The 11,984-nt window shown below is 40.2% G+C and overlaps 1 protein-coding gene across 1 annotated transcript; it reads left to right on the top strand.

Moving 5' to 3' along the window:
• The first annotated feature begins 3,083 nt into the window (after positions 1-3,083).
• On the top strand, positions 3,084-5,441 carry LOC139380230 (chemokine (C-X-C motif) receptor 1). The gene is made up of 3 exons (XM_071122765.1): positions 3,084-3,214; positions 3,741-3,825; positions 4,142-5,441. The coding sequence occupies exons 2-3, from the start codon at positions 3,810-3,812 to the stop codon at positions 5,212-5,214; spliced, it is 1,089 nt and encodes a 362-aa protein (XP_070978866.1). The 5' UTR covers positions 3,084-3,214; positions 3,741-3,809; the 3' UTR covers positions 5,215-5,441.
• Positions 5,442-11,984: the final 6,543 nt, after the last annotated feature.

Genomic DNA, 11,984 nt, shown 5'->3' with positions numbered 1-11,984 from the left:
AGAGACAAGTCCCATATGACAGTTATTTTGGTCCATTGAATATGGTTAGTTAATATTGTGAGAAAAGATGCAGTATGATGACAATTAGTACTTTCCTTATTTTACCCCAGTGGTCTGTTTTGAAACTTATTTTGTAACCACACATTGCAAGAGACTAAACACACATGGCCTCATATCCTATGTTTCACAAAGCACCTCTGACCACAAACAGGGAAGGCTTTGGCCTGTGAGAATTCTCCCTGCACTAACTGATAGGCACTGTGTCACGTTCCTCAAAATAAAAATAGCTTCAGGCTATTCTGGATATTAATTAACATTAAAAAAAATAAAAAAAATGTTATCTACTCTTTGATATTCCAAAATAGGGTTGGTTTCCCAGACCCAGATAAAGCCTATTCCTTTACCAAAAAGCACTTTAAATGAAGACTCATTGAGCATGCATTTTTGCTCACGACTAGGCTTAATCTGTGTCTGGAAACTGGTTCATATAAAAATAAGCAATGTAATACAGTGAGAGTGCTTACTCAGTTGTTGGGTATGTGAGCTTTATATTTTGAAATGTATAAAATATTTCCTAGACAAAATTGTTGGTTGAATAAATGTACAGTGCATCAGACACTTTGACAGAGGACAACAGCACAATATTTTTATAATATGTATTTGGTATGTTATGAAATGTGCTCCTAAAAGTGAGTGTGCATGTGTTTTTTGTGTATGTATGCACTAAATCCTGGGTGGTAAAAGTTGATCACAATGAAAGTGGAAGTGTGGAGATACAGCTAGCTGGTGATTAGACTGTAAGAATTGTGTCCTTGGAGTCATTTTCTGCTCTCAGATGCTTGAAAACAAATGTGCGCTTTGAAATAAGAAACATTACCTCGCACATGTGCATGCCATATAATGTTTAATCTTCCTAATAATGATTATTCTCTTACGGTTATTTTCTGTTTCACTTTTAGTATTATTGTGACCAGTTACTTTTCTGGTGACAAGGTGAGTGGTTGAACATTTTTAGAAAAACAAAGTGGTCATTGTCATGACTGGAGAGTTTTTAAGTGTAATTTCCCTTCAGGTAGTGAAATAAAAAAAATAGTAACAATTTATAGAGTACATCAGTGTTATAGTATATGATCACTTAAATTAATGAGCCTTAAAGGAATAGTACACTCCAAACCCATGTTTAAAAGATTTATGTAGCCTCAAAGGTGCTCTTCAGTCATTCTACAATATCTGTTGAATGGATAGTATTAAGGGAAATTTGCATGATCTACCTCAAATTAATGGAAAAGATCTGTTCAACCAATGTTTTGAATTTGAGTGACAATATTATATCGCTACATTTAATTAACCTCATGGATGTAAAGGCCCCTGAAGAGGACTAGCAAAGTTCTGGTATCTGTAATTTTTGCTTTTAAATCGATCTGTGGATGCCGTAGATCAAAATGACTACCATTCAGCAATAGCCCTAGTTCTCACGTTCATGTGCTAGTCGGACTTGTTGTAGCTATACTGCTGCTGCGTTCCGCCAATTTAGCAAGCCAGAAATTTCAGAGTTTCCTAGTCGGGGGAACTCCAAATTTCAAAGTTCCCCCGACTGGCATGTCAACATATTTCTTCGACCTTTGTGACTCAGGCTGTGAAATCTGGCACCACTAATTTGGGATGTCCCGCCCACCATTTCATTCGCTCTTCCGACTGTCCATTATCTTCTGGCTGAATGCTCCATCGCAGCCGTTGACAAAGCACTGCCTGAAATCCTTAGATCCTAGCACAGGAGAAGAGCGTGATTTTGATACACTAGCACAGGGATGAGCAACTGGTGGCCCGTGGTTCAGTTTCCAATAGATTTTTAATGTTAAATTTGGGAACTCAGTCCGGGTCTCAATTTACTGTTGAGAGTTAGAATAGTAGAATACACAGACAGGGTGCAGTTTCTCTTGTCAGTCACTGACAGTCACTCAATTAGCCCATGTCAACATTCTTATTTTATTTTTTAGATTGGTGAGTTAGTCTAGCGGCCATCTATAAACATTTCTAGTAATCATGGTCGAATTACTGACTGGGGGGCCCCATTGATTTTGTTAGTCACCCTCACTCAGATATACGTTTAAAAACTGCAAATATTTATCTTCGTCCCAATGCAAAGTGAATATAATATTGCAAAATCTTCTCTTATGCCCCATGGCAAAATGTGTAGAATTAACCCAAAAATTCCTGTCGGGGGGGGCATCTTAAAAAGTTTTGCCTGTAAGGTGGGGTGGGCACCCCCAACAAAATTTCGCTTATGGCCCCCAAAAGGATCGGGCCAGCTGTGACGGCATGTGTGGGTATGCATACCCACGAGCCACTGCGGCCCCTCATTTAGATTTATTTTGTGGCCCCCGCCCCCATCAAAGGTGCCGATCCCTTTGTATTGTAAACTCTACTTCCTTTCTGTAAATGTCATTGTGCACTCAAATAATTTACTCCTGACAGTATGTAAATAGTTATATTGTATGTTAGTGTCGTCAGGTCGGCTAGTATTGTATCGTGATCCTGCCTTGTGCGTTGTATATTGTGAAATAATAAAGAGTGCCGATCCCTGCTCTAGCAGATTCAGGGATTGATTTCAAATCTAACTTTATTTGTCGTGCCGAATACAACAAGTGTAGACTTTACCATGAAATGCTTACTTACAAGCCCTTAACCAACAGTGCAGTTCAAGAAGAGTTCAAATATTTACCAAGTAGACTAAAATAAGAAGTAATAATAAAAAGTAACACTGTAAGAATAACAATAACGAGGCTATATACAGGGGGCACCGGTAACGAGTCAATGTGCGGGCGTACAGGTTAGTTGAGGTAATTTGTACTTGTAGGTGGGGGTCATATTAAAAAATATATTTTTATCATAATGTACTGTGTACTTAAGCTTGTATCCTCAAAAGTAACTACACCTCAGCAATGTATAACTATTTTTATCAGAAAGGTGAGATTTGTGTCTTTCTTGGAGCATGCAGCATTACTAGTTATAGTTTATGGCCCTCATGATAAATAACTTCTGGGATTACATCTTGTTATATCTAGAAAAGGCTCTTGTCACATGTAATTTACAATAACGCTGGTTTCAACAGATCTCGTCAGAAGTAAATTAGACGTTTCCTGTGTGGTGTGGGGTGGGGACGCGATTTGTGATATCTGTTCGTCGACAAAGCAAGACATGGTCACAATGGCAGGTAAGTCATTCAGTTCATTCCTACAACATGACACATACTTTTTCAGTTTATATTTGAATGTGCATTTAAAAAAAATAAAAAGTACAACACTGGTTGTTATTCACACAGGCTCATTATGTGGTATCTCAGCTTATTTTGATTCAGAAAAACAGCTCTCGTTTGTCCTGACATTTATTCAATTAGTTTTATAAATGAATGAATGCTATGGAATCAATGCTCTATCACATTAAGTCAAGCATGCATTTCAAAGCCTTTTTTATATCACTGCAAGTCATGCACTGGAAAAAGTCTAAATTATAATGTAATGTAGTAAGAAAGAAAAGGATCTTACTGATTCCCATCAAGTATTACCATAAGGTGTATTGCTGTAATTCCTTTTGAGGAAACCAAACTGCAGACACTATACCAATGCATTTTGCCAAAAGAGAAAATAAATTGTCCATTTAGCTCTTACTATTTTTCTATACTGTTATATCTAGAAAAGGCTCTTGTCACATGTCATTTACAATAACGCTGGTTTCAACAGAGATCTCGTCACAAATTCATTAGACGTGGGGACGCGATTTGTGATATCTGTTCGTCGACAAAGCAAGACATGGTCACAATGGCAGGTAAAGTCATTTAGTTAATTCCTACAACATGACACATACATTTTCAGTTTATATTTGAATGTGCATTTTGTTTTTCTACAACACATTGGTTGTTATTCACACAGTATCATTTTGATTCATAAAATTAGGTAATACTGATTCCTTGTCAAGTATTACCAAAAGGGGTATTGCTGTAATACCTTTTGAGGAAACCAAATTGTGCAGACACTATACCAATGTATTTTGCCAAAAGAGAAAATAAATTGTCCTTTTACTATTTTTCTATACTATCCATTTTGATTCAAGAAAGTGTAACTGTTTACCATCTTCTTTTCAGACCCAAATATCTCATACCTTTTGATTGTGGAGGACTTTGGTGAATACTTCAACTACACTGACTTCAACACAACTTATGAGCTTGACGAAAACACCCTAACCTGCAATACTTCCCCCATTTCCTCCGGTGTGACCGTCGTCTTATGTGCCTTATACGTCCTCATCTTGCTCTTGGCCATTCCTGGGAACATGGTGGTGGGGCTGGTGATAGCCTCCAGCAAGCAGCCGCTGTCTCCCTCTGACTTATACCTCCTCCACCTGGCTGTGGCCGACTTCCTGTTGGCTCTCACCCTCCCTTTCTGGGCCGTTTCTGTCACCGTGGGCTGGGTCTTTGGTGACGCCATGTGCAAACTAGTCAGTGTCTTTCAGGAGGTCAGCTTCAATGCCAGCATCCTGTTTTTGACCTGCATCAGCGTAGACCGTTACCTGGTGATCGTGCGAGCCATGGAGGCATCCAAGGCTGCTCGTCGCCAAGAGGTCAGCTGGGGCACCTGTGCCACTGTCTGGCTTGTGGGTGGCCTGCTGTCCCTGCCCGGTCTCTTCAACCATGTCATCTTCTTACCCAGCACAGAGAGGATGACATGCGCCGAGAGTTACGACCCAGGCAGCGCTGAGGCTTGGCGGCTGGTCATACGGGTTCTCGGGCACATGTTAGGGTTTCTACTCCCTTTGACAGTTATGGTGGTGTGCTATGGTGTGATTGTGGCTCGACTCCTGCGGACCCGGGGCGGTTTCCAGAGGAACAGGGCTATGAGGGTGATTGTTGCGCTGGTTTTGGCCTTTCTGCTTTGCTGGATGCCCTACCACCTGGCTGTGATGGCGGACACCCTATTCCGGGCGAAAGTGGTGGGGTATGGGTGCCGAGAGAGGAACGCTGTGGACACAGCCATGCTCGCCACCCAGAGTCTGGGCCTGCTGCACAGCTGCGTCAACCCGGTTCTCTATGCCTTTGTCGGGGAGAAGTTTAGGAGGAGGCTACTCCAGAAAGTGGGTGTGATGGAGCAGCGAGCGTCATTGACCAGGGCCAGCAGATACTTCTCTCAGACCTCAGAGGCCACCTCCACATTCATGTGATCTTAAAATGTGTGTTTTTACCCCTGATTATAAGAAGAATCAATGAGTCATGATGAGGACTCCGGTGCTATGCTGTGGGTGTGCAGGAATACGCCCACATAAATGTCAACAAACTGGACTTTTAAAACAGCCTTCTTACTTGAGACCACATTTGTCTTTACATGTATTATTGTATTAACTCAATGCATCCATTTTTTTTTGTTTTGTGAAAAGGAAGTGTAACGCCCCTGGCGGGTTTTGAACGCATGTCTCCCAGCATGTAGGCAAACACTGCTCCAATAAATCTGTACCATTTTGTGGGGTATAGTAACAGGTCCAAGCAAGGTCCATGACATTTATTTTTATATATATATATTTTTTTTTATTTTACCCCCTTTTCTCCCCAATTTTCGTGGTGTCCAATTGTTAGTGGTGTCCAATTGTTAATTACTAACAATTGGATAGAGACGAAGGTCGAAAGCTATGCGTCCTCCAAAACACTGCTTCTTAACACAGCGCGCATCCAACCCAGAAGCCAGCCACACCAATGTGTCGGAGGAAACACCGTGAACCTGGTGACCTTGGTTAGCGTGCACTGCGCCCGGGCCCACCACAGGAGTTGCTGGTGCGCGATGAGACAAGAATTTCCCTACCGGCCAAACCCTCCCTAACCCGGACGACGCTAGGACAATTGTGCGTCGCCCCACGAACCTCCAGGCGGCGGCCGGCTGCGACAGAGCCTGGGCGCGAACCCAGAGTCTCTGGTGGGACAGCTAGCCTGCAATGCAGTGCCCTAGACCACTGCACCACCCGGGTGGTCTGACATTATTTTCTATTCATAAACAGTGTTTAGGGAAAATTCTGAAAAGATTAAGTATGTCAAAAATTGACATAACAAACTTGGCGACGCCATACATGTGCATGTTTTCCGTTATAAATCAGACCTTTCATAAAACTGTGTGCGTGAATTCACCTTTTTTTTGCTAAAAGAAAGAGCAATGGCCAATCTTGATTACACTCCTGTAGAGGTGTGGGCAGAATGTTTTAATAATTTAGTGACTTTAAAAAAAAACGAAATATGCATACTATCAAATATAGCAGGTGCCAAACACTTGATTGATTGCACATTAGAAACATCTTAAAAGTGAAATTCTACAGCCCACGCTTCTACAGTATGCAAAATACAAAATGTTCAAAATGTTGTTAATCAATAAATTATGTTTATCTCTTGCCTTGGTTTAGTCTCTGATGTTAAATAGGCTATTTAGAAGAAAAAGAAACGCACACCTATTAAGACGAGGTGCTGGCTAGTGGAGTAGACAACTTGAAAATAAAAGAGCTGCACACTCGGAGCTCAGATGCAAAAATGTAATTACCAACGTTTCGACAGCCAAGCTGTCTTTATCAGGGTATAATCAATCACTGCGGGATGACTCGTTTATATAGTGTCAAAAGACACAGGTGTCTGTAATCATGGCCAAGAGTGGCCTAATATCATTGGTTAATAATCAAATATTAAAATGTCATACAAAGAACAACATACAAACAACAAATGGATAGCATTCGATCATAGATTAATTTGACTACACAAGCTTACAAACAATTACAATGGCAAAGTCACAATAATCACAAGAATGGCTTCAGATCAAAGTCTACGTTGAGACCGAAGGGCACAAGGGTCTTTAAATGAAAGATCCAGGCAGCCTCTCGTTTTAACAATAAATTATCAAGGTCACCTCCTCTCCTAGGGCGGGTGACATGTTCGATGCCAATATAACGCAGAGACGAAATCGAGTGGCCTGCCTCCAAGAAGTGTGCCGCAACTGGATAAGTAGATAAGATGCTCTGAGATACGTATGTTTAATTCGCGCTTTGTTTGATCTACAAGTTATAAGTTATAAGATAAATAACTGCCTTAGGGGAGCACGTAATAACACCTTTGATTGGGATCGATTTCCCTGTTTGTGGGTGTTTGAAGGATCTACATTTATAAGTGCCATTGCATTGAGCACAGCCATTACATTTGTAATTTCCATCCAGTAGGGGCGCAAATAGACGTTCAGGAATATCTTGGGGTGGTTTACCAATTGGTCTCTAAGTTTTCTGCCCCGCGAGAATACGACCAAGGGAAGGTCCGAAAACACATTACCGAGATCGGATTTTAGGATGTGCCAATGTTTGTGAACAATTCCCTTAATTTGTTCAGAGCACTTTGAATAGCGGGTAGTTAGAATGCAAGAATGCGTCTTTTTGCGAGACTGACCTTGAAAAAGGTAAATTCTCGTTTTGTTTTGAATTTTTTCTCAATGGTAATATTAATCTGATCATTCTTGTAGCCCCTCTCCTTGAACTTTCTTTGCGTCTCAGCCATATTTCTGTCGAAATCGGATTGTTTTTTGCAAATCCTTTTGATTCGACAGAATTGGCTGTAGGGCAAACTATTTTTATTAAATAGGCTATTACCTTGTGCTCCTATTGCACAGCAATACTGTAGCCTATACCCATTCTGTCAAATATTTAACATAAGCTACCAGTCTATTTACTGTGTTGGCAGAATGCTTTAATCTTTTGCATTAACTTATGCTGTATTTGGCAAAAGACTGTGAATGTTTCTGAAAGAGAAAATTATGCCAAATTGTTGTGGACCTGTAAGTAGAATGTTTGTAATTTAATGTTTTGTATTGACTTTCCCCCCAACCTAATGCTGGACTGTCAGCAAATTGTCTAGGCTACTCAAAAACAAATAATTGAATTATAAAATAAAATATAAAATGTTATATAAAATAAAATAAAACACAGATTTTCACTCTTCTCACTAACTGCAAATGGCTGCAACTTATGTTTTAAGTGTGTTGTGACATGTATGGTCATATTTTTGCAGTTTTATTTAGTTTTGTTATTTTAGGGGGCCATGCCTTGTCAATTTTTAGGCCGCCTAGGTATTTGCATTTAAATTAATGTGTATGAGTGCTGTGACATCAAATGGGAGAGTTAGTGAGATCGTGAGGTTTCTTCTTCAATCTTGTAGAATGCTTACTACTGAACACCACTAATGTCTCTCCGTCATCATTCTATCCTGTTAATTCAGGTATGTAATGTGCAATATATTGAGGTAACATGGTTAATTACATAGTCCATGAGTTTAGTGACGTGTAAAGGAGGGAGTTTTAATCGAGTGAAAAACTTGTTGGTATGTTCCCCATTGTAAGTAATGAAGGTTGGCTAGGTTGCTAATGATTTACATGGAAGAGAAGGGATTAGATGGCACCCAAACCTTTTTTGTACTTTTTTTCAACAGTGTATTAGCTCTTATTTGTTTTATTATTCTAGGAACGAAGGCAGTTTAGTTCAAGAAATATATGCGATGTGATGTTAAAATGTGTTATTTTTTACAAATATCAACAGTTTAACAGTTCATGAGCTTTATGCTAACCAAATGTACAGTTGAAGTCGGAAGTTCAATCCAATTGTTCAACCACTCCACAAATTTCTTGTTAACAAACTATAGTTTTGGAAAGTTGGTTAGGACATCTACTTTGTGCATGACACAAGTCATTTTTCCAACAATTGTTTACAGACAGATTATTTCACTTATAATTCACTGTATCACAATTCTAGTGGGTCAGAAGTTTACAATCACTAAGTTGACTGTACCTTTAAACATCTTGGAAAATTCCAGAAAATGATTTCATGGCTTTAGAAGATTCTCATGGGCTAATTGACACATAATTTGAGTCAATTGGAGCTGTACCTGTGGATGTATTTCAAGCCCTACCCTCAAACGCAGTGTCTTGTTGCTTGACATCATGGGAAAATCAAAAGAAATCAGCCAAGCCCTCAGAGAAAATTTTTTAGACCTCCGCAAGTCTGGTTCATCCTTGGGAGCAATTTCCAAATGTCTGAAGGTACCACGTGCATCTGTACAAACAATAGTACGCAAGTATAAACACCGTGGGACCACGCAGCCGTCATACCGCTCAGGAAGGAGATGCGTTCTGTCTCCTAGAGATTAACGTACTTTGGTGCGAAAAGTGCAAATCAATCCCAGAACAACAGCAAAGGGCCTTGTGAAGATGCTGGAGGAACAGGTACAAAAGTATCTATGTCCACAGTAAAACAAGTCCTATATCGACAATCTGAAAGGCCGTTCAGGAAGGAAGAAGCCACTGCTCCAAAAACCGCCATAAAAAAATAGTCTACAGTTTGCAACTGCACATGGGGACAAGGATTTTACTTTTTGAAGAAATGTCCTCTGGTCTGATGAAACAAAAATGGAACTGTTTGGCCATAATGACCATCGTTATGTTTGGAGGAAAAAGGGGGAGGCTTTCAAGCCGACGAACACCATCCGAACCTGTGAAGCACGGGGGTGGCAGCATCATGTCGTGGGGGTGCTTTGCTGCAGGAGGGACTGGCACACTTCAATACACTCTTGCCTGCATCTAGCTGATATATGGTGTAATTATTAGTCCAACACTTGCAAACGATAGTATCTATCGAACAAATTCAGGTATGTTTATCTCTGTTTCGTTCCATTTGCTTCCTTTTAAGAAACATCTTTCAACAGAATTGGCGGAATGAATACACCCCCTGATCACGTGTAAACACAGTTCAGTGTGATAGCAGCCAAGTTGTTGTATTCCTTCTCGCATCTATACGCTCTCCTCCACACACCTTTTCCCTTCGTTTGTGGACTTCAATGCATATCAGCTGTATGTGATCAGGAGAAAAAAAACTTTCCATGGCAAACCATATCATAACCACTACACACAGCCTACGTAGTTGTCACCATATTAGCTAAAGTAACGTCATAGTCAACATAGCTAATATAACTAACGTGTTAGTAAACCAGCAACCATCATGCAGTGATGTTACTGTGTATTGTCATTAAGCAGTTTAGCACTGAAACCGGTGGGCCCCAGTGGCAATAAATTCTTAAAACCAAAAGCTTATCTTGACTTGGAAGAGTTCCAGTGTTGTGTTGGATAGTCATAGCCAGCTAGCTAACATAGCTTCCCTCTGTTTGAGCAAGGTGTTTGCGTAGGTTAAACTAGCTAGCTGCATTTGCTAGGTAAGTAAGTGAAACTGTAAAAAAAAAGGACAATCGCTCTCTCTTGCTTCTCCCATATTTTGGATGAAATGTATTTGTTCAAAACTGTTGAACTATTGTCTTTCTTTCTCATAGTCAACTATTCACCACATTTTATGCACTGCAGTGCTGTAGCTTATGCTTTCAGTACTAGTTCCATTCTCAGATCCTTTGATTGGGTGGACAACCTGTCAGTTCATGCTGCATTGTGCTACTGTACAGAGTACTGAAGACCTTCATTGCAAAACAGTGTGTTTTAATCAATTATTTGTTGACGTGAATATATTCTGTATAGTTTTATCTGAACAGGATAACTTTTTAATGTAAAAATAAATATATTTTTATGAAATACCCTGAGGAGAATGGTCCTCCCCTTCCTCCTCCGAGGAGCCACCACTGGATATAATCATGTTGTTGGGCAGTTATATGCTGGAAAGTCTTATTAAAAAAAGTTGTTTATTAAATGTTGAAGTGTATAAATACCACACTGCAGTGTATTGCTTGAACAACAAGTTTAATATGTTATCTTTTTACCATACTAGTACATACAGTACAAAACATGGCTTCATTTGAACTGATTGAGACTGAAACCTTGTGGTTTAAAATACGAACAACAGGGGTTTGATATTACAGATAGGATTAGATTAGAATGTGTCATTGCATGCAGAGCTTATCCTGGTAATTATTAATACATTTTAGCCCGAAACAGATTTCATCTGGAAAAAGGAGAAGGCCCTTACTGATTTTGCCAATGTTTTGCTGTCACTTGATTAGAATTTCTAGATTTTTTTTCAACTTTAGTGTTACCGAGTTGCGTTAATGGCTTGACATTAGACTCAGTCACTGTTATGAACTCTTAAAACTTGTAAATGAGTACCTGACAGTTGTCTGATGAGAATCAATTTAGGAACAAGTATTCAAACAAATTAGATACCTAGCTGCTTGTGATTTAATGAAACCGTGTGGACTGAGATCTTGACTGCCTAGTGCCTACAGTATATTGCTTTCCCTCCTGAATATTTTTTGTGAAGTTGCTTGTGAGTTTGCATTTGACCTACAAATCAAATATTTTCTCAACCCCTTCCTCCCTGCTCACGGTGGCACTGTCCAACATGCTCTGGAGACCACATGGTTGTCTAAAAATGACAAGAGGGCAGGAGCTAAGGGGGACAAGGTAGATATATCAGCATGCAACTGTCATCCTTCTGATGCTTTCTAGTTCTATGGCTGGCTCTTCCACTGTGAACTTGCCTGGCAGAGGTGGGGGGAGATCATGATTGAGAAGGCTTAGCTCTTTTGGCATAGGAGGGGGGACAGACTGTGCATTTGGTGTGACTAAGCCTGGTGCATAAGGAATTGGAAACAAAGCGAGTTTGTCAGGCAGAGCCAATCCCAAGAGATGATCTTAAGGGAATAGAATTTGACAGGGTCCAAGGCACTTTTTCTTTGTCTCGTGCTCAATGTGTTCAAGCCAAGAACCGGCACAAGAGGGGGGAAAAGCAAGAGAAACCAGCCAGCGGAAAGGAAGGTGAAAGGCACAGGCCAGCAACTTGCAAAAGGCAATACTGGGAGCTTTTAATGCAACATGATCCTGTAGGTCTTGCCATAAAAATACCGTCGGGCAGGAGCATGCACAGTCTGTATATGCCTAATTGCTATAGAATGATCCATTTGTTTAGCCTTTTTTTCCAATTGAACTTTC

Source organism: Oncorhynchus clarkii, chromosome 22 (assembly GCF_045791955.1).
Source record: "Oncorhynchus clarkii lewisi isolate Uvic-CL-2024 chromosome 22, UVic_Ocla_1.0, whole genome shotgun sequence".
Classification (NCBI taxonomy): domain Eukaryota; kingdom Metazoa; phylum Chordata; class Actinopteri; order Salmoniformes; family Salmonidae; genus Oncorhynchus; species Oncorhynchus clarkii.
Note: the sequence above shows the minus strand (reverse complement) of the source record. Positions and strands in the feature narration are given on the sequence as shown.